General features: G+C 42.1%; 1 protein-coding gene across 2 annotated transcripts in view; it reads right to left on the reverse strand.

Moving 5' to 3' along the window:
• LOC139171872 (adrenocortical dysplasia protein-like) overlaps positions 1–14,485 on the reverse strand; it is a 29,823-nt gene extending 15,338 nt beyond the window's left edge. Inside the window, exons 1-5 of one of the 2 annotated variants that reach the window (XM_070760344.1) lie at positions 14,034–14,485; positions 10,628–10,751; positions 9,792–9,916; positions 8,467–8,557; positions 281–360 (exon numbers count right to left, since the gene is read on the reverse strand). In XM_070760344.1, coding sequence (XP_070616445.1) covers positions 281–360; positions 8,467–8,557; positions 9,792–9,916; positions 10,628–10,751; positions 14,034–14,101 — 488 coding nt within the window. In that variant the 5' untranslated portion in view covers positions 14,102–14,485. The remainder of the gene's footprint in view (positions 1–280; positions 361–8,466; positions 8,558–9,791; positions 9,917–10,627; positions 10,752–14,033) is intronic. The other variant, XM_070760345.1, reaches the window with a different exon arrangement.
• Positions 14,486–23,455: the final 8,970 nt, after the last annotated feature.

The following is a 23,455-nucleotide window of genomic DNA, read 5'->3' on the forward strand; positions in this document are numbered from 1 at the left end:
GAAGGGCACCTAGGTGCTGCTGTAACGTTTAATCCTTCCTCTTTCCAAAACTCGACTATTTTTAAATGTGCACATCTGCTCAACTCTACAGCACGAGTTGGACAGTCAATGACAGACAACAGCAGATATTGAACTGCTGTTAAGAGTTTATAAAGAATTCTTTCCTAACCCTGATCAAAACGGGTTGCATACAATTCTGCGGTCTTCAGGGTTTGAGCTTAGGCCCACGTTTTCCCAGGAGGTACTCCAAATACACAACTAAGATTCTTGTAGGTCTCACCAATTTTGCAAACTCTTTGCCTCTCTTTCAATGGGCATGATCTGGAAACACTCAAGGGTGAGATAAAATCGACAATCTTCCTGAAAAGAGAGAAAAACAAACAAAATGAACAATGCTCAAGGAGAAATATCACACTGTACATGATCTCAATGATGGGGAGAAAATAGCATGGCCTGTGATCAAAGCCCCTCAAGCAGGCGTCTCCAACTGAGGTGCCCTTCCATCCGAGGTGTGGAATTCAAGATCCAGAATATATTGATGGCTAAAAGGGATGGAATTTGAATTCAGGGAGATCCTGGTTCAAATCCTCACTTGCATACAAAGCTACCTGGATCTCTTTGGGCCAGTCCCTGCTTCTCAGCCTAATCCAGCTTTACACAAACAGGTGGCAAGGATCAAACCAAAACAATACGCGAGCACACAACAGATGCAAACTGAAAGTGAACCGCTCCAAACTCGATTGTGGAAAATAGAACTGCAGCAACAGAGCGGCCAATGCAGGGAACTCACTATCTGACTCTGTGATTTCTTCCCCAAAACTTTACCCTTAAAACTGTCTACTGTTGACCTCACCCCATTCCTAAGAGGTCAGTAAGGGGGCATGCATAAGCACACCAGCATGCCTACCATCTCTGTCCAAATGTTCCCTTTTATTTCTACCCAACTTGCATTGGCATCCTTCAGTCTCAAAGACCATGGAATCATGTTCTGGATTCCCCAGAGCATGAAGCCTGGGTAGGTTAAGTTCATACCCAAATTATGTATTCAAATGATGTTATACTTAGCTATATTATCAAATACATACTCTATAGAATAAATATAAATAAATAAATAAAAGAGGAGACTTTTCAAACAGAAACGAAGATATAAATGTCCTAAAGTAGGAGTTAAGCCACTAGGGCAACTTGAGGATCTGTGGACTTCAACTCTCAAAATTTCTGAGCCAGATCTGAAGAAATGTTTTGGTCGCCACAATGCAAAGCGGATGTTAAAACTCTAGGGGAAAAAAAGTGCAAAGAAGAGCAACAAAGATTATTAGGGGACTGGAGGCTAAAACATATGAAGAACGGTTGCAGGAACTGGGTATGTCTAGTTGAATGAAAAGAAGGACCAGGGGAGACATGATAGCAGTGTTCCAATATCTCAGGGGTTGCCACAAAGAAGAGGGAGTCAAACTATTCTGCAAAGCATCTGAGGGTAGAACAAGAAGCAATGGGTAGAAACTAAACAAGGAGAGAAGTAACTTAGAACTAAGGAGAAATTTCGTGATTTGAACAATTAATCCAGGGAACAGCTTTCCTCCAGAAGTTGTGAATGCCCCAACACTGGAAATTTAAACAGATGTTGGATAACCAGTGTAGGGTTTCCTGCCTAAGCAGGGGGGTGGACTAGAAAACCTCCAAGGTCCCTTCCAACTCTGTTAATCATAATCATAATCTAAATGGAAGAATTCTTAGAGAAGAGGAAGGTGCCCAAATGAGACGGTTTAAACTTATTATGTCCCCCACCCCAAATGAACCTAAGCTGCAAAAAACGACTACACAATGTCATTTGGCGGGACCCAGGGGAAGAGACTTCTCTGTGGCGGCCCCGACCCTCTGGAACCAACTCTCCACCCTCCTTGCCTTTCGTAAGCTCCTTTAAACCCACCTCTGTCGTCAGGCATGGGGGAATTGAGATTTTCCCTTCCCCCTAGACTTATAAAATTTATGCATGGTATGTCTGTATGTATGATTGGTTTCTTAAATTGGGATTTTTAAATTAACTTAAATATTAGATTTGTTTATATTGCCTTATTGTTGTTGTTAGCCGCCCCGAGTCTACGGAGAGGGGCGGCATACAAATCTGATAAATAAAATAAAATAAATAAAAGGGAAAGGACTTCTCTCTCCGTTGCTTTCAATCTGTGAAAGAAGCAAGAAAAAAAATCAACTGGAGGACATTTTGATGCTTGGAAAAGCGGACCCTCCAATGATGCCACCATTCCCAAATCTAGGGGCTTCTCCTTGCTCATTGAAGCCCATTCTTCACTCTCTGGCAGTCAAAAATAAAACAATAAAAGGCCTCCCAGAGACTAATTGTGGCTTTCGAAAGGCAAAGAGCGTCTCCTGACTATCTAAAGTTTCCACAATATCCCCAATTTTCCTCAGAGGGAAATTTGTCTGCCAATACTCACAAAAACACCACTCGGAAGAGAGGAAAAAAACAACAACAGTGGGTCTTGTGTGGGGTTGCCTTGTTCTCCTTTCCCTCAAGAGAGAGGATTTTTAGAGCCCCAAAGGAGCTTTTTATGGCTTTAATGGTGGCTGAGATGTTACCTCAGAGAGGCTTCAAAAAGACCACAAAAAGCCAGGCCAGAAACCACTGGCGAGTTAAACATTGGAGATTGCAGGTTTAAGGATACATGTATTCTGCCTGGCAACAGGCCTCCATTGGGGGAAATCTCAAAAAGAGTGAACTCTCCCCCCAAAAAAACACAGGGGATGAATTATTTTATCCTTTTTAAAGAATAAAGTGACTCTTGACTTGCAGGAAAGGGCGGTGGGAGGGAGTTATCTGTCAAGATTCAAAAACAGGGCAAACTGCCAATGAAATCAAGAAATTTAAAAAAAGAGAATCCTCAAATAATTTTTTGATCAAAAATATTTTAACTAATTTTAATGAAATATATTAAGGAAATATTAGGTTTGATGATTATATTAAAACAGACTTAATTAGCTTTAATGAAGTATATCAATAAAGCAGGTCGAATTTGATAAGTAAAATTGGAATATAAAAACAGAGATGGTTTGAAAGATTTATAAAAATGCAATTAGTGATTAATAGATGATTTATGGTGCATTGGGGGGAAATGAATGAAATTCTGTTGTATTTTTTTCCTCCTTTTTTTGGTGTTTTTAATGTGTATGATTTGACAGGCTATATAGGGATTTTTAGATTTAAGTAAAACGTTTAAAGAGAAATAGGAGGCACTACGGCCTAGCAGATAATTAGAATGTTAGAAATATTGTTTATTTGTTAGTATATATATATTTTAGGGAACATTAATGAGGAAATGAGGAACATTAATGAGGAAATGTAATACATGATGATTGTGATTGCTGGAGGACAAGATTAGAAAAAAATAATTTGCAATAAGGGAGAAAGGATTTATAGAGAAATTAACAACTTTGAATCATGAATTTTTTTCTGGGATTATACAAGAGTTACAAACAAAATACTGCATTTATTGTAGTGGAATGAGAAGATATTTGGCATTGTATTAAAGTGCATGATGCGGGGAAAATTAAAAAAATTACATGGAAAAAAATGGGCCTGTTTCTTTATCGGAGACGTTTTACAGGCTTGCCATATGCTAAATATATAAGTAAAATTTCACAGGCTGTCATCACCACATTGCCAGATAGGCAGCAAATAAATTGAACTAATGAACAACGAAATAAATAAATAAATATTGGGGGGAATTTGTTTAGCAACTGCCTCCCTTAGCGACTGTATCTGAAATGTAAATAAACCTAAAGGACAGCTGAAAATAAATATATAAATCTAAAGGATAGCTTTCTGACATAAAGGATACACATGCACACAAACACACACACAAGTCAAAGACACAACTGTCAGAGAATCACAAAAGTCCTACGGGATTGGGCGGCATAGAAGTTGAATAAATTAAATTAAATTAAAAATACTCGATAGTGACAGAAAATGAGCTCTATCCCACACCCAGGGCCTGTAGCACAGAAGGACCACAGAGGTGGGATATAAATTTAATAAATAAACAAACCTAATTCTTTCCTTATGAAACTTCTTCAGGTCTGACCATTTCTCTCTTTTTTTTTTTAAAGTCTAGTTGCCATAATTAAGCCCTCCAATGATTTTCAAAAGTTGACAGTGAGTTTTGATTTGTAATGTGATAGAAAGGAAGAAATTGAAATTCAACACAATTGCAGAGTAATCATTGAAATGTAATGCTTCTTAAATTTAAATGATGTACCACTCCAATGCTAAGTATTACCATCAGGTGCAGAAAAAGTGCTTAGCACCTTTTACGGACCTGTTATTTTTTAAATAAACTCTCTACTCTGAGTTAGTAAACTGTATGATTTCAGGCATTATCGGTCTTTCTTTCTCTTAATTATGATATGCTTTAGTAAACTCATCTTGAATCCTATATAGGCATTCAAAAAGGTCATGAGGACAGTAGATAGTTGACTTACAACCAATTCATTTAGCGGACTGTTTGGAGTTACCTACAGCCCCGAAAAGTGACTTATGACCAGATCCTCGCATTATAACAGAGACAACATCCCCAGTTACATGATCAAAATTCAGGTACTTAGAAACTGCCTTGATTTGCCATGTACAAGTAGGCAGCAATATACATTTTCTAAATTAATTAATTAATATATATTAATATATATATATATACACACACACACACACACACACACACAAATACATACGGTGGTACCTCAAGATACGAACCCCTCGTCTTACGAACAACCCGAGATACGAACCCGGGGTTCTTAAAATTTTCGCATCTTCTTATGAACTTTTTTCATGTTACGAACCCCAAACCCGAACTTCCGGGTTCGGCGTTCGCCCAGCTGTCATCTTTTAAAACAGCCGGGGGGCTTCCCAGCAGCCTCCCGAAGCCGAACCCGGATGTTCGGGTTTGGCATTCGGCTTCGGGCGGCTTCTGGGAAGCCCCCCGGCTGTTTTAAAAGGTGACAGCCGGGCGGCGGGGCTTCTCGGCGGCGGTGGCAGGTTGGTAAGATGGAAAACTTTCGGGTTCGGGAGGCCACTTTGGGTTTTTGTCTGGGAGGGAGGGCAGGAAGTCCGGCGCTGGGGGAGGGAGTCAGGAAGGTCCTCCTGCTCCCCGCCCCCCAGCGAAAAACCACAAAGACGGTCTGCCGCCGCATGACAGGCAGGGCGGAGCAGCCTGGAGCAAAGGGAGTCTGAAACCGCCGGCGGCTTCAGCTTCCCATTGCTCCGCGGGCAGCGGCAGACCGCCTTTGTATTTTTGGCTGGGGGGGGAGCAGGAGGTGCAGGATCGGGCCGGCGGCGGGCGTGAGGTGAGGCAGCAGGTCTGCATCCTGGGCGGGTGGGCGGCGGGCGAGGAGGCGCGGCCGAGCGAGACGGGGCGGGCAGCGAGACGGGGCGGGCAGCGACTGGGGGCGGCGGCGATGCTATGTCCGATTCGGGGCTGGTGGCGCCCGATGCAGCGGGCAACATTGTCGGCTGCTCCGGGCCGCTCCCGGAAGCGGCCATGGGAGGCGAGCTGCCTCAGGGAGGAGGAGGATCGGGCGGGATCAGGTGGGGGCTGGAATTTCTCCGCTGGGAAGAAGCGGTGATGGATCCTCCGTCTACCTCTGTTGGCTGCTCCGGGCCATGGGGGCGAGGATGAAAGGGCGGAAGGCGTGCTCGGCTCTGCCGCTCCAGCCCCTTTCGATCGGCGCGGGAGGCAGGAGAGGACGGGGCAACCGGAGAAGCAGCGCCCCACGCCCCTGTGGCCCGGAGCAGCCGACAGAGGTAGACGGAGGATCCATCGCCGCTTCTTCCCAGCGGAGAAATTCCAGCCCCCACGTGGTCCCGCCCGATCCTCCTCCCTGAGGCAGCTCGCCCTCCCATGGCCGCTTCCTCCACCCTCCATCAAAAGCCCTCGCCACCGCAGCCAACGCGCGCTGCGATCTTCAAGCCCGGCTCCTTTCGGCCCAGCATCCCGGGCCAAGCGGCTGCCTTCCGTCACTGAGCCTGGCTCGCCCGGAAGATCGTAGCGGGCGTTGGCTGCGGCGGCAGCCGCTTGGCCCGGGATGCTGGGCCGAAAGGAGCCGGCCTTGATCCACTGAGCCTGGCTCGCCCGGAAGATGGCAGCGCATGTTGCCTGCACTGGCGAGGGAAGCCAAGCCGGCCAGGCTCAGCGGATCAAGCCCGGCTCCTTTCGGCCCATCATCCCGGGCCAAGCGGCTGCCTTCCGTCACTGAGCCTGGCTCGCCCGGAAGATCATAGCGCGCGTTGGCTGCGGCGGCGTTGCTGCCGGCTTGGCTTCCCTCGCCGGCGCAGCCAACGCGCGCTACGATCTTCCGGGAGAGCCAAGCTCAGTGACGGAAGGCAGCCGCTTGGCCTGGGATGCTGGGCCGAAAGGAGCCGGGCTTGATCCGCTGAGCTGATGTTCCCCGGTGCGTCGGGCGCCGCCAGCCCTGAGTCGGACGCACCCTCGCCGCTACGCCCAGCCGCTACCCGCCCCGTCCTAGCCGGAGCCTGAGCCGGTCGGTCGCGCCTCCTCGCCCACCCGCCCGCGATGCAAACATGAAAAACGTGGAGGCTGGTGAACAAAGGCCAGAACTTTCGGCTTCTGGGTGGATGGGAGGAGCTAAGCGGTGGGAGGAATCAATGCCGCTGGGCTGGTAACATCTCCCCAATGTAAAAAGCCGCTGGGCTGGCTTAGCTCCCCCTTTCCAGCCCAAGGCCGAAAGAAAAACGCGGAGGCTGCAGGAGTCGGGATGTGTGGAAGAGGTCCGCGGGAGAACTGGGGGGACCCCAGCCCACGCCTGCTGCTTGCTCTCCCGGAAAGACCCCAGGCCACACCTTCAGGAGCTTCCCAGCCGGGTCCCTTTCACGGGGCAGTGGCCACGGCTCCCCCCAGTTCTCCCGCTGACCCTTTCCACACACGCACACCATCCCCACCCTCCGCGCCGCCGGTTGGCTGTCATCTTCTAAAGAAGCAAGAAGAGGAGGAGGAGGAGCTGGGCGCCGGAGGTGGTGGAGGAAGGCGCCTAGCTCCTCCTCCTCTTCTTGCTTCTTTAGAAGATGACAGCCGGCCAGCGGCGCGGAGAATGTGGCTCGGAGGCTGGGAGGAAGGCGGAATACAGGAGGAGGAGGAGGGAGGCCAGGAGGGAGAGGGGGAAGGAGGGAGGGAGGAAATCAGAGAAGACGCACGTACAAACCGCCCGTGCGTTTCCCTCCCTTCCCTTCCAGTCATTGCAAGCCGGACAGTAACTGTTGACTTTTCCGTTAATCCACCCACCAGGCTCCCTCCAGGCAGCCTGCGCTGTCTCCCCCCGTCTCCCCCCCCTCCACCCACACCCGAACAAAATCCGAATGCCGGCGGAAATGAGGCAAAAGGGGTGAATTTTGGGCTTGCACGGATTAATCGCTTTTCCATTGATTCCTATGGGAAACTTTGTTTCATGTTACGAACTTTTCACCTTACGAACCTCCTCCTTTCACCAATTAAGTTCGTATCATGAGGTATTACTGTATGTATGTGTGTATATATATATATATATATATATATATATAAGGAGCCCCAAAGATAAAATCCAATTGGAATACCAAGGAATCTATGAAATCCCTTGCAAAACATGTGCAGCCACATACATTGGACAAACCAACCGAAGAGTAAGTGCACGCCTTGCAGAACATGTGAATGCAGTTAAAAAAAGAAGATAAGACTTCCTCCCTTGTCCAGCACATTAAAAAAACAGGGCACGAAACTGACTTTGAAAAAACTAAATTACTTCACAAAACAGAGAATTTATATAGAAGAATTGCTCTAGAAGCCATAGAAATTGAAAGGAGCCCCCTTTGCATGAATAAAAGAGATGGCACGTCCCGCCTACCAGAAATTTGGAAACCAGCCTTAAACAAAAAAAACACTTCATAAAAATCACCATATCAATCCTTCTAATAATTATGATTTTGGATTTTTGAAATTTGGAAACCAGCCTTAAACAAAAAACACTTCATAAAAATCGCCATGTCAATCCTTCTAATAATTATGATTACACCAACCAATCAGATCACTGAAACATAATCACCCAATCTAATTGCTACATTCAAACCAAATCTCCACCCCCACACTATACACTAGGAAGAAATGACAGTTGCAAACATTCCATTTTACAACAGCACGAAGCTTGGAAACTTCAGCCTGATGATGGTGGATGTGATTTCACCGAAACGTCGCATAAACATGCAAAATATTACACAGGGCAAAACCCGAACTCAGAACAATCTACATACATACATACATACATACATACATACATACATACATACATTAATTAATTAATGATAAACAAATAAATAAATACATTTCATGTCATATCCTCGGAGGGTCAAACTGCAATATCAGCACGTGCTCCTCCAAAGAAAACACTACAAGAGCATTTTGTGCATCTTACCATTTGAGCTGCTGGTTTAAAATTGACTCTATAATTCTGCAAGATGATGAACTGGCCAATAATACTAGACAATCCATTCTGAGCCATAGATCTGAGAAATAGACATGAAGAAAAGTATTGGCAAATCTTAAAAAGTATCAAACTGTCTCCTACAGCTAAGGCTGATATTTTTCCAGATTGATCTGAAAAAGGCAGGATTCTGTACACAATGTAAAAAAAGATCCACAAGCTTCTTTAGAATGTTGGGAATCCATTTTTATCAACAAAGTCAATATTTATTCTCACAGCCTAACATCTGATGTCCAACACATATTATAAAGGATTACAGGCTACTTACTACCTACAGCCACCATCACCACCCATCTCATAAATTGTTTTGAGCATCTTGTTGATAGATTTTTCCAAGAAAAGATCACTTTGAAACCACATGTAAGAAGTTGGCAACTTTAAAAGAAAACATATAACTGTTAATTCCAGATACTAGTTCAAATATAAAGACAAGATTGACATAATTCCCCATATTTTGTTACAGATGAATGATAAAATCCAATGGGGGAATTTATCTAATTAATGATAATTTCTGCAGAAGCACAAAATTTATAAATTAATCCTTATGGATGATATATTACAGGAACTCCTTGACTTACAACCATTGGTTTATTGACTGTCTGAAGTTACACTGCAAGTCACTGGATTGGTTTTGACACTTATGACCAATTACAGCATCCCCATGGTAAGATGATCAAAAGTCAATTAGGGAATCCAGATTCACTCAATGACATGATTCACTTAACTGCAGTAACTTACTTAACAACTGTGGCAAAAAGGACATAAAATGAAACAAAACTCACTTAACGAATGGCTTGTTTAGCAACATAAAATTTGGGCTCACCTGTGGTCATAAGTCAAAGACCACCTAAATACACAGATTTATTAGACATTTTGGTGGAAACACATAAACAAAAAAGTAAAGAGAATAAAAAGAAGGAAGGAGTAGAAACAAATGAGTAAATAAAGGATTTACAAATATAGAGATTGGAATTTTCTAGGGTATCATTAATAGTGTGCGAATGAAAGAATACATTGTATTACTCTATTGCTTGAAGATCTCTTATTAAGCTCAAAGCAAGGCGTAATGTCAAAGGTCATGGTCAGCACACCATATATCATAACATGAAATTATGAATCGCAATAAATTCTGATCCTAGCAATGCAGAGGTCTTGTAAAATTGTATAGAATTCTTGGAAGAGAAACATACAATTTGGTTGCTGTAAAAATCCATATGCTGAATTGCAATCCAAAATAAATTCAAAGTAAAACTTACTGTTTTGCCATTTTAGCAGCTTTGCCTATGACCACCACTTCAATATAGTGTTGTCCATCTCCAATATGTAGAATTATTTCTGGTTCCTGCTCAGCATCTTGGTGAACCCAGGGCTTGGTTAAAACCTGGAGAAGAGGGGGGGAAATTACACTAGAGCCAACATATTTGGAAACCAAATTTATTGGGGAAAGTGGGCCCATTATTGCCCATCAATGTAAAAAAGAGATGAGCCAAAAGGTATCACAGACATTACAGCGTCTGCAGATACTTCTTTCAACAGTCTATTGGGTTCTCCCATCTGCATCTGTCTTAGTTTAAAAGGATGCTACTTGGAGACTCTATAATAATTTTTGGGAGATGGAAGCAATGATAGCCCAGTGCAATCTGGAGTTTTGTTTGGAACATGGTGCTAAGCTAGAAGGGAGCTTCCTGGACATCTACAGCAATGCTATTTAACTCCAGCAACTTTAAGATGTGTTAACCAAATTCCAGCATTCTCCATCCAGCTCTAGAAACACTGCTTGTTGAGGAAGCAGAAGGAAATAAGATACCAGTTTCCTTTGGTAAACATAACTGTAGTTTGCAATTAAGCAGGCTAATGACACCAACCGCTTTATAAGTTTTTAAAAAAACTTTGCTAATGCAATTGTAGTTGCGTGCAAGAGAAACTCTCAACATTCCAAATGTTAAGCCTACAACTGCTCTGAACTGTGTCTAGTCTGTTGCAAAGTTAAAAACAAACCAACAAACCAAGGATATGCAGGACAGATCTGCATTCCTAGAGTTGAATAAGGGGGGAGAAAAGACAACATAAAGAAATATGTTTGAAAGTCCACCTTCAGGACATGCCCAAATTGTCCATCTGTCTGGATTACGCCTTCTTTGTACGCCAATAGAAGAGGCACAATCCAAGGGTCCAAATACGATACACTCTGTCTATTGTTGCTGGCCGTGTCTAAGCTGGAGAAAAAAAAGTTAGCAAAGTCAAAAAGCTTCTAAAAATGGTGAGAAGGAAGCATCAAATTCAACTCTGTATCGTCTGGAAAGGAGGATAGGGAAAACCACAATGATAAATTCACTCTAAGCAAAATAACCTTGGCTTAACAAGATGTGATCTTAACAAAGAGGGCAGTGAAAATATTTACTGACCCCTCGCATCCTGGACACAAACTGTTTCAACTCCTACCCTCAAAATGTCGCTACAGAGCACACCAAGACAACTAGACACAATAAGTTTTTCCCATCACTACTAAACAAATAATTCCCTCAACACTGCCAAACTATTTACTAAGTCTGCACTACTATTACTACTAGTTTTTTCTCATCATTCCTATTACCCATTTCCTCCCATTTATGACCGTATGACTGTAACTTGTTGCTTGTATCCTTAAGATTTTTATTAATATTGTTTCCTCATTTGACCCCTATGGAAATCATTAAGTGTTGTGCCTCATGATTCTTGACAAATGTATATTTTCTTTTATGTATACATAGAAGATATGCACCAAAGACAAATTCCTTGTGTGCCCAATCACACTTGGCCAATAAAAAATTCTATTCTATTCTAGATGTGAACCTATGATTGTTTGTTATTATTAATTGGGAGGATAAAAGTCTACTTTTATTTCAGGCAATGTCCTGGATTAAAGCCAACAATTTTCTTGGCAATTTTTTCACAGAAGTATTTAGTTGTTACCTTCTTCTTAGATCTGGGAGAAAGTGACTGGCCTAAGCTAGTTCTCCATTATAAAGTAGGACTAGAGTTTATCTCCTCATAGTTTCTAACCTGATACCTTATCACTTACCCAATCTGGTTCCCTTCTTAGTCCACTACACTGTATGAATCTAAGTTATTTAATAAACCACGATAAATTAAGATGAGCAGTATATAAATACTATCATGCTGCATTGGCTCCCGATTAGTCTCCAAATGCAATTTAAAGTGTTGATTGTTACCTATTACACCTTACATGGCTTAGGACCGGATTACCTACGGGACCGTCTCTAGTCTCCTGTATCCCAGCGGCCAGTCAGGGCTCACAGAGTTGGCCTTCTCCAGGTCCCGTCAGCCAAGCAATGTCGGCTGACGGGCCCTAGGGAAGAGCCTTCTCTGTGACAGCTCCGGCCCTTTGGAATCAACTCCCCCAAAGATTCGCATTGCTCCCACTCTCCTGGATTTCAGAAGTTACTGAAGACACATCTTTGCCAGCAGGCTTGGGGCTCTTAGATATGTATGAATGCGATTGAATGGTTTTGAGATATGGGTTTTTAAGGATTGTTTAAATTTGGATTTTAGTATATCTAATGTTTTTTAGATTTTTAATTGGTTTAGTTTAACTTTGATTTATACCACGCTATGTCTTGTATTTATTCTAAGTTGTAAGGTGCCCTGAGTCTTTGGAGAAGAGCAGCCTCAAAATCGAAATAATAAATAAATCCTAATAAATAAATAAATGCTACTCATTCAAATATCTGGCTACATCTAGATGTTCTTCTTTCACCAGACAGACAACCTGCAGGGGTCAAGATTTCTCGCTTGCTCTACAAGCCAAGCAAGGAGAAACTTGCATTCAACCAAGATCTGAATAGAAAACTTGTTGAGACATGCCCTAGGGTACATGCCTCTGAATGAAGGCCCCCTTAGAAACTTGCTTTCAACAATCAAAGGGCATGCATAAGCGCACCATTGTGCCTACCATACCTGTCCCACTATCCTATTGTCCAAGTTTACTTGTACCTACTTTGCTTCTGTTTATGTTTATTACCAATACCTGCTATCTTGTACATGTTTTTGACAAATAAATAAATAAAATAAATAACAGGTCCTCTCCTCTTTTGAAACCATAGGGAGCCAAAACTATGACATCCTTCTGAGGTCCCAATAAACTCAATAATATACTCTGAGCAAGAAAGGCATGCATTTCCTAGTAAAACTGTCAAAACCTAGCAAGCTTTGCCCCCCTACCCTAAAAGTCACAACTCTAAACCGACCCCTAGATGCTGAAATTTGAAATGTCCTGCCTAAGCAGGGGGTTGGACTAGAAAACCTCCAAAGTCCCTTCCAACTCTGTTGTTATTGTTATTTTGTTAAATACCACGTTCGGTATGCAATCATATGCAATGACCCCCCCCCCCAGACTTCAGTCTCTAACCCACTGGTTCCAACGTGGGGTCCAGGTCCCACAGGGGGGCAATTGGAACCTTGTTTAAACCTAGTTAATGGTCTTTTACGCTTCCTCCAAATGAGTACAGTAGTTCACTTTTTGAAGAATAGAATAGAATAGAAGAATAGAATAGAATAGAATTCTTTTATTGGCCAAGTGTGATTGGACACACAGGAATTTGTCTTTGGTGCAGATGCTCTCAGTGTACACAGTGAAGGGCTACCAAATTTTTTACTACCACACTGTGGGCAAGGCTAACGCAGGATGCCCTGCATTTTCTTTCAACATCTTTCAGGGCAAATTGGGTGCTCTGGGGTGGAGCTGCATTTTCACTACCCCACTGTGTACATAAAAGATACATTTGTCAAGAATCATGAGGTACAACACCTAATAGGGGTCAAACAATGTATAGAGCAAAAATAAGAATTATATGTCATGGTTGGGGGGAGGCCTCAGGATTTTAGAGATGCTTAGGTGGGGCATGGCCCAAAAAAAGGCTGGGAACCACTCCTCTAACCTTTACCAAGGGGGGTCCACCAGAGTCTGTCGGATGCATGGCAAAGGTGGCTGTCATCCAAACCATCATCCACGGCCACCCCAGAGCCAATCAACCTGGCTTAAAAGTGATAGGGAAGAACTCCAGCAAAAGCGACTCCAGGCAAAGAGCGAAAAATGCAAGTTTGGAGACCGTAAGAGGACAACCGACGGGGGCAACGCGGAAGATCCTCACCTGGATCCCAGAACTTCCAGGAACGCTGGGATCCTGGAAAACGGTGGGATCCTGGATCCTTTCCAGGTTCGCTGGGATCCTGGAAAATTGGGGAAATCAGTGGGATCCTGGAAAATGGGGGGGATCCTGGATCCTTTCCAGGATCGGTGGGATCCTGAAAAATTGGGGGGATCCTGGAAAACGGGGGATCCTGCATCCTTTCAGGATCGGTGGCATCCTGGCAAATTGGGGGATCGGTGGGATCCTGGCAAATGGGGATATCTTGGAAAATTGGGGGGGGAGGACTGAGATTCCCACGAGGAACAACGGCCCCCTTGCAACCTCCCCGCCCGTTCTGCAAAAGCTCACCGGCCGGGCTGCGCGCGCGGCGGATACTTCCTTTGGTGGAACCAAAACGGCGACTGGCCTTGCTCCATGCCCCCGCCGGCTACGCGGCCCTACGACAGTCCCGGTCCTCTCGCTACCACTCGGAAGCCTCGTTGCTGCGTCACAGCCCGGCGGACTCCTCCTTCCGATGAAGCCAGGGCGGGAGAGGCGGTGGCGTGGGCGGAGCCTGTTGCGCGCCTCGGCCGATTCGAGCGCTCTGAGGGGAACCAACAAAGGCGCTTGCGGAGCCTGTGGAGCTCAACGGCCGCCGACGTTGCTGGGTCCGAGCAAGCGAGCTCACGCCGGCCTCTTGCAGCCTTAACCCGAAGGCAAATTTATAGTCCCGTCCCCCCCTCACCCCCATACAAAAGTTGGGGGCGCGCCGGGATAGGAAGCGCGCCGCTGAACGCCGCCGGGAAACCGTTGAAGTGGGCGGAGTTGACCTGGCGTTGACCTCAGCTGCGCTCAGCCTGCAGTCTGATAGACTAGAGCTTCCCAATTATGGATAAATTACCCAAAACTGGATAAAAATGGTTGGGGTTTTTTGGAGGAGGGGGAAACAATCAGAACGGGAATATCTATCTATCTATCTATCTATCTATCTATCTATCTATCTATCTATCTATCTATCTATCTATGACAATCATTAAGTGTTGTACCATATGATTCTTGACAAATGTATATTTTATTTTATGTACGCTGAGAGCATATGCACCAAGACAAATTCCTTGTGTGTCCAATCACACTTGGCCAATAAAAATTCTATTCATTCTATCTATCTATCTATCTATCTATCTATCTATCTATCTATCTATCTATCTATCTAATCTAATCTATCTCCATATCTAATCTATATCTAGCTATCTTATCTATATCTAATCTATCTATCTATATCTACCTATCTCTCTCTAATCTATTTAATCTATCTATACCTACCTACCTACGTCTCTATATCTAATCTATCTATATCTACCTATCTCTATATCTAATCTATATCTATCTCTATATTTAATCTATCTCTAACCTATACAGTATCTATCTATCATCTATCTATCTATCTATCTATCTATCTATCTATCTATCTATCTATCTATGACAATCATTAAGTGTTGTACCATATGATTCTTGACAAATGTATATTTTATTTTATGTACGCTGAGAGCATATGCACCAAGACAAATTCCTTGTGTGTCCAATCACACTTGGCCAATAAAAATTCTATTCATTCTATCTATCTATCTATCTATCTATCTATCTATCTATCTATCTATCTATCTAATCTAATCTATCTCCATATCTAATCTATATCTAGCTATCTTATCTATATCTAATCTATCTATCTATATCTACCTATCTCTCTCTAATCTATTTAATCTATCTATACCTACCTACCTACGTCTCTATATCTAATCTATCTATATCTACCTATCTCTATATCTAATCTATATCTATCTCTATATTTAATCTATCTCTAACCTATACAGTATCTATCTATCATCTATCTATCTATCTATCTATCTATCTATCTATGACAATAATTAAGTGTTGTACCATATGATTCTTGACAAATGTATATTTTATTTTATGTACGCTGAGAGCATATGCACCAAGACAAATTCCTTGTGTGTCCAATCACACTTGGCCAATAAAAATTCTATTCTATTCTTATCTATCTATCTATCTATCTATCTATCTATCTATCTATCTATCTATCTATCTATCATCTATCTAATCTATCTCCATATCTAATCTATATCTACCGTAGCTATCTTATCTATATCTAATCTATCTATCTATATCTACCTATCTCTCTCTAATCTATTTAATCTATCTATACCTACCTACCTACGTCTCTATATCTAATCTATCTATATCTACCTATCTCTATATCTAATCTATATCTATCTCTATATTTAATCTATCTCCAACCTATATCTATCTATCATCTATCTATCTATCTATCTATCTATCTATCTATCTATCTATCTATCTATCTATCAGATTTATCTGCCGCCCAACTCCAATCAGACTCTGGGTGGCTTACAATACTGACAATACCAACAACATGAAATAAGTAAGAATAAATACAATAAATCAGTAAAAAATACATTATAACCCCAAAAAGCCATACCTATGTTCATTCATTCATGGTCCCAGGCCCACCGGAAAAGCCAGGTCTTGACAGAAGACTGGTAGGGTGGGGATAACAGTTCTCCAGAGGCAATTGGTTCCAACATGTTGGAGCCACCACAGAGAAGTCCCTCCCCCAGGCCAACTCTGTGGGCCCTTATTGGTTGTAGGGAAGCATGAGGTAAAAGACATATTGGTCATAGGAAGTAATGGATAGATAGATCATCCATCCATCCGTTTGCCCGCCCATCCATCCATCCATCTATCTATCTATGCCAAATACCACTTACTCATGAAATCTCCAAAACTGTAAAGCCTTCAAACTTGAAAAGTAGCATATACTTTCCTCCTCTAGCTAGCTAAGAAAGGATTTTTCAAAATGACCAGCAAATCATTAATATTTCTTATACAGTATTATATTAACATGCTCTGATGCTAAGGAGTTAGATGTTCTAATCCCCCTCCCCACCTGAAAAGAACTCTGTTCCAACTGCCAGTTGGAAACTGGTTTTCTGATTTTGCAAAGCTAGACATTGCAGTTAAACGATAGCTTAACCTAGTGGCTGAAAAGGCATCTGGAGTGTCTTGAAAAATATGCTTTTTATTACGAGCGGTGCACAATTGTATTAAATTTTATTGAGACACCTTGTTCATTTTAAACTAGCTAGCTTTAGGCACGGGGGGAGAGGCGGAAGGCCCCTTTTGAGACAAAGTGGCACCCAACCGTAATCCATCATAATTCAGGGATCGGCCATCACGCTGAGTTACCAAATGGGTTGCAAAGGCTACGGCTACCAAATCATGGATCAGCTGCTAAAAATTATATTAAAAAGAGTCTACCCTGGGAGGATGGCCCTGTGAACTGATGTGAGTAATTGGAACTGGCAGAATGTGTTTTGTGTACGGCAAGGTGCAAATCTATTAACTGGAGAGCCGGAGGCAAGGAGACGGAAAGGTCAAGTTTTTGCCTTTTAATAAAATTGGTTACTCGGAAAAGGCGCTATGAAACTCCGCTGGATTTTCGCCACCCTAGATTAATAGAGTTTTATAGAAATATCAGTCACTCTGGAGGAAGGGCTGTCCGCATTTGTTCTGTCATCCTCGGAGGTCTCTAGAATGGGGGAAGGCCAGTATCAGGGGTGGGCTACTGCCCGGACAGAGGGGAACGCAGTGGGGTAGCCAAAATGAAGCTCCAACACAGAGCACCCAATTTGCACTGAAAGATGTTGAAAGAAAATGTAGGGCGTCCTGCATAAGCCACACTCACAGTGTGGTAGTAAAAATTTTGTTAGCCCTTCACTACCCAGTATATACAGGTAGTCCTTGACTTCAATGGTGACAGTTGAAGCTCATAACGGCACTGAAAAAAAATGATTGATGACCGCTTTTCATAGTTACTTACTGTCACTAGTGGTGCACTGCGCGCGCAGCTTCAAGTCATTGGCATGCACGCGTATGCACCCCATCGAGATTTTTCGTCAGCGCAGGAATTCAAAGTGTTGGTTATGACCTATAAAGCCCTACATCGCATTGGACCAGATTACTCGCGGGACCGCCTTCTGCCGCATTAATCCCAGCGATCAGTTAGGTCCCACAGAGTCGGCCTTCTCCAGGTCCCGTCAACTAGACCAGTGATTTTCAACCTTTTTTGAGCCGCGGCACATTTTTTACATTTACGAAACCCTGGGGCACATTGAGAGGAGCGGGGCGGGGGGCTAAAAAAAGTTTGGACAAAAAAATTCTCTCTCTCTCTCTTCCTCCCTTTCACTCTATTTCTCTCTCCCCCCTTTTCTCCCTTCCTCTTTCTTTCTCTCTCTCCATCCCTCTTTCTCTTCCTTCCTTCCTCTCTTTTTTGCTCTCTTTCTCTCTTCCTCCCTACCTCCCTCTATGTCTTTCTCTCTCTCCTTCCCTCCCTCTCTTTCTCTCTCTCTTGCTTGCTTTCTCTCTCTTGCTCTCTCTCTCTTTCTTTCTCTTGTTCTCTTTCTCTCTCTCTTGCTTTCTTTCTCTTTCTCTCTCGCTCGCTCTTTCTCTTGCTTTCTTTCTTTCTCTCTCTCTCTTGCTTTCTTTCTCTCTCTGAGCTTCGCGGCACACCTGACCATGTCTCACGGCACACTGGTTGAAAAACACTGAACTAGACAATGGAAAGGAAGAGCCTTCTCTGTGAGGGCCCCGGCCCTCTGGAATCAGCTCCCCCCGGAGATTCGTACTACTCCCACCCTTCTCGCCTTCCGTAAGAGTCTAAATCTGTGCCGCCAGGCTTGGGGCCATTAGACCCTAGCCCCCTGGCCGACGAGTGTAGGTATGTTTTGCTGTTCAAATAGGAATGAGTGGTTTTAAATGTTATTAAGGTTTTTAAAGGAATTTAGCTAAGTTAACTGGATTTTTAGAAATGTATATTGTATATTCTTTTTGATATGTTGTGAGCCGCCCCAAGTTCTCAGAGTGGGGTGACATACAAATCCGGTGGGTGGGTGGGTGGGTGGGTAGGTAGGTAGGTAGGTAGATAGATAGATAGATAGATTAGAGAGAGAGGTAGGTAGGTAGGTAGAGAGAGAGAGAGAGAGGTAGGTAGGTAGATAGATAGATAGAGAGAGAGAGATAGAGAGAGAGATAGAGAGATAGATTAGAGAGAGAGATAGGTAGGTAGAGAGAGAGAGACAGAGATAGATAGATAGATAGATAGATAGATAGATAGATAGATAGATAGATAGATAGACTAGAGAGAGAGATAGGTAGGTAGAGATAGATAGATGGATGGATGGATGGATAGATTAGAGAGAGAGAGAGAGGTAGGTAGGTAGAGAGAGACAGACAGAGATAGATAGATAGATGGTAGGTAGGTAGGTAGGTAGGTAGATAGATAGATAGATAGATAGATAGATAGATAGATAGATAGATAGATAGATAGATAGATGTGCAGAATAATTCACCTCTTTGATATATAGGGGCCACATTTTCACTGTGAGTTTCCCATTTAGACACATACACAATTTTGCACTCATCACCCTCCTGAATTTCCAATACCCAAAAGAAATTGTTTTGCCTTCCTGAATACCAATATCTAATTTGATCCTCCGTTACACCCCATGTGAACTCGGTGAGAGCATCGTTAGCGGGATAACTTTTTAGCTGTTGCAGATATCTGCTAAGCTGCTGATTAAGAGGAGACACAACATCTGGCAGGGCAGAACATGCAAACATGATCAGCACCAGTCTGGTGACATAAGATAGCCACCGGGTTTTCTGCAATTCACATTCTCGGTAGAAGCGATAAGGCCTTGGACAAGTTGCCAAGGAGGGCAAAGCTGTCTTCCGTGTTTTACACCCAGCTCGGTTGTTAAAAAATGTATCCAGCCATTTTTTAAAAAAAAAGACATGGTCAGAAGATAAGGTTACTGGCTAAACATTAAAAACTGGACTGTCTTTTTGCTGAATTCTGCAGGCATAAACCAGAGGTGGGCAGATGCGGTCACAAAAATCAGCTACTTGGAACACAGTAATCCCCAAGTTACCATGAAACCACACAAATGTGTCAACCTATTTGTGCTCATCTCCATCACAAATCATGGCACTCAGGAGTCTGTTGGATTGCAGCAATATCACCATTCATTCATTGGCTGGTTATACATAGTTGACACTTTCTTTTGGGGCCTCAATCTACCTCCAAAATCTAGTTCAGATAGAATGGAACGGAACAGAATAGAATAGAATTCTTTATTGCAATTGGTCACACAAGGAATTTGTCTTTGGTGCAGATGCCTTCAGTGTATGTGAAAGAAAATATAAATTTGTCAAGAATCATGAAGTACAACACTTAATGATCGTCATAGGTGTCAAATAAGCAATGAAGAAACAATATTAATAAAAATCTTAAGGATACAAGCAACAAGTTACATTCATACAGTCATAAGTGGGAGGAAATGGGTAATAGGAATGATGAGAAAAAACTAGTAGTAATAGAAGTGCAGACTTAGTAAATAGTTTGACAGTGTTGAAGGAATTATTTGTTTAGCGGAGTGATGGCGTTTGGGAAAAACCTGTTCTTGTGTCTAGTTGTCTTGCTGTGCGGTGCTCTGTAGCGATGTTTTGAGGGTAGGAGTTGAAACAGTTTATGTCCAGGATGCGAGGGGTCAGTAAATATTTTCACAGCCCTTTTTTTGACTCATGCAGTATTTATTTATTTATTTATTAGATTTGTATGCCGCCCCTCTCCGTAGACTCGGGGCAGCTCACAACACAATAAAAACAGTTTATAACAAATCTAATAATTTACAATATAAAATATTAAAAACCCCATTATTAAACAGACATACACACAAGCATACCATACATAAATTGTATAGGCCTGGGGGGAGATATCTCAGTTCCCCCATGCCTGAGGACAAAGGTGGGTTTTAAGGAGTTTGCGAAAGGCGAGGAGGGTAGGGGCAGTTCTAATCTCTGGGGGGAGCTGGTTCCAGAGAGTCGGGGCCGCCACAGAGAAGGCTCTTCCCCTGGGGCCCGTCAACCGACATTGTTTAGTTGACAGGACCCGGAGAAGGCCCACTCTGTGGGACCTAATTGCAATAGAACAGAAAATTAGAATAGAGTAGAAAATAGAAAACAGAAAATAGAATAGAATTTTTATTGGCCAACTGTGATTGGACACACAATGAATTTGCCTTTGGTGCAGATGCTCTCAGTGAACCCCGGGATCCTCAAGAAAGGGAAATGGCTGGGAACCATTTCCCTCGCAGCGAAAATAATTCCCCTACAATGAAAGAATTTCCCCATGAATTTCTCAGGGGCTGAATTGTTTCAGAAGAGCTTTCTTCCGTGGTGGTGACTAACTTGAATAGCTATTGAAGAAACTCCCCTTAGAATAAGTCCTTTCATTAGAATTTTCCTGGAGAAGTAATGGAATGATGGGGAACTTGCAAGATTACAGATAATTACAACAAAGACCGGATATTCAGACAAGAGTCTTTCAGTACTAAATAAACACACCTCCAAAAATTTGTATAAGTAATCATCTTTCTAAACATTCTAAAGCAAATTCTATTTCTGCAAATTGGGTGAAAATCGCTAGATCATTTTTCTACCTGGTGTAAGTTATTTCAACTTATTTTTATGGTGGCACTATGTACAGAGTACAGAGAAGAGCAACAAAGGTAATTAGGGGATAATTGTGTATGTTTAGTTTAATGAAAAGAAGGACTAGGAGTGACATATCAGTCTTCAAATATCTCAGGGGTTGTCACAAAGAAGAAGGAGTCAAGCTATTCGTTAAAGTCAAGACAAGAAGCAATGGATGGAAACTAATCGCAGAGAGAAGCAACTTAGAACTAAGGAGAAATGTTCTGACAGTGAGAACCATTAATCCGAATTAATTGTTAATCAGAAGTTACGAATGCTCCAACACTGGAAGTTTTAAGAAGGATCTAAATAGATGGTGAAAACTTCAATTTTCATTAATGGGAAAAATAGCTGTTATTAAAACCAATGTGCTCCCCAGAATATTATATTTAATTCAAACAATGAAATAAATGACAAACCCGATTTACAGAGATAGAACATAGCCATTATAGTATAGTAATGCTAAGTCGCATAGTAATGAAAGTCAATGGATAGATGACAGATGTTCTTTTTGAAAAAAAGCAGGAACGCATAATCATAAAGGATTACTTGAGAAACGATAAAATATGTATTAAGATAAGGAAAAGTATAGGTAGTTTAGCTTTGCTTTACAGTTGTTTTAAGAATGTTAATTTGTTTATTATGTTTACTTTCTTAAATATTTTGAAGTATGTAATAAATAAAATCTAGACTTTACAATCTGGGGGGGAGGGTGCACTATAGCCTGCACGATAAATCATTGAAGTATATATGAAATTATTTTGTTAATGGAAAAAAGCATGTACTAATTTAGATACTTCAGACAAATGATAGTCTAGTGTATAATTAATATAATATAAATATAATAATAATAATTTATTAGATTTGTATGCTGCCCCTCTCCAAAGATATAGTGACTTTAATGCTAATATAATGCTAATATCTATATATACTATTATTAATTTAATTTTCTTTGATTTTCTTTTGTATTTATTATTGTGGTTTTTTTTTTAAGTGGAAAATTAATAAAAATATTTAAAAAGAAAAGAAGATATTGGATAACCATTTGTCTGAAGTAGTGTACGATATATGCTTAAGATATTTTGGATATAAATGTATAACTATGGATGTTCTCATAATATGGTATAGGTGTGGATGTTTGTGTAAGTTTGGTGGGAAAAAAATACAAAAAAGGTTAACGCTATTCTTTCCCCCCCCCCTAAATTAAGTGCATTTCTTTTAAAAAAAATAAAAATAAATTTCTACTATGTTTTATTGCTGTAAGCCACCCTAAGTCTGTGAGAAGGAAGGTGGCCTATAAATTTAAACGTGTGTGTGTGTGTGTGTGTGTGTGTGTGTGTTGGACTAGAAGACCTCCAAGGTCCCTTCTGACTCTTCTATTATTCTGTTACATAGGTGTGTTCTTTTTACAGTTGCATTGATATGCCACGGATGCAGTAGCCTATGTCCTTCTACTCAATTCTGCTTTGGCGGAATTGAGCACACACTGCTTGGAGCTATGAAAACAATTTGGCCTAATGGATACCAGTGCTGGATTATAAACCCGGAGACTTGAGTTTAGTTTTGCCTTAGGCACAAAACCAGATGGATGATTATAGACTTAGTCACGCCCTGTCAGCCCTAGGTAAAAGATACCGGGGATGTTGCCCACAAAAATTATGACGATTGTTTATTAAAATGTACATGCATATTATTAAATGCAACCTGTCCCTGTTGTCATCAGTAATCAGGACTGATTAAGGCACGGATGTAATAAAAAAGGACTGAAGAACATTGGAAACCCAAATTGTCTTTTCAAAGCATAGATGGGGGGGGGGTACAGCTCACTTTTTGCATCTACTCACTATCAGCTGGACCAGCTGGTCATAAATCCTGCAGGGAATAGACCAAAACGTTCTCATTTATGTTTTATGTTGAATCACCGGCGTGCTCCACGCCTTCTGAATAGTACAAAGCCTCCTTTGGAAGGCACTCCTTACAAAAGGAAGGTTAAGCCAGCCAAGGACATGCATACAAGTTGCCTGCAGATCAAAATTAGTAAAGGCCTCCCACACGTTAAATACAACCAACAACAACTGGGGGTTTATGAATGGGCAAAGGTATGCCAGAAAAGGTCATAAGAACGTAAGAACATAAGAAGAGCCATGCTGAATCAGGCC

This window comes from Erythrolamprus reginae, chromosome 9 (genome assembly GCF_031021105.1).
Source record: "Erythrolamprus reginae isolate rEryReg1 chromosome 9, rEryReg1.hap1, whole genome shotgun sequence".
Lineage (NCBI taxonomy): Eukaryota > Metazoa > Chordata > Lepidosauria > Squamata > Dipsadidae > Erythrolamprus > Erythrolamprus reginae.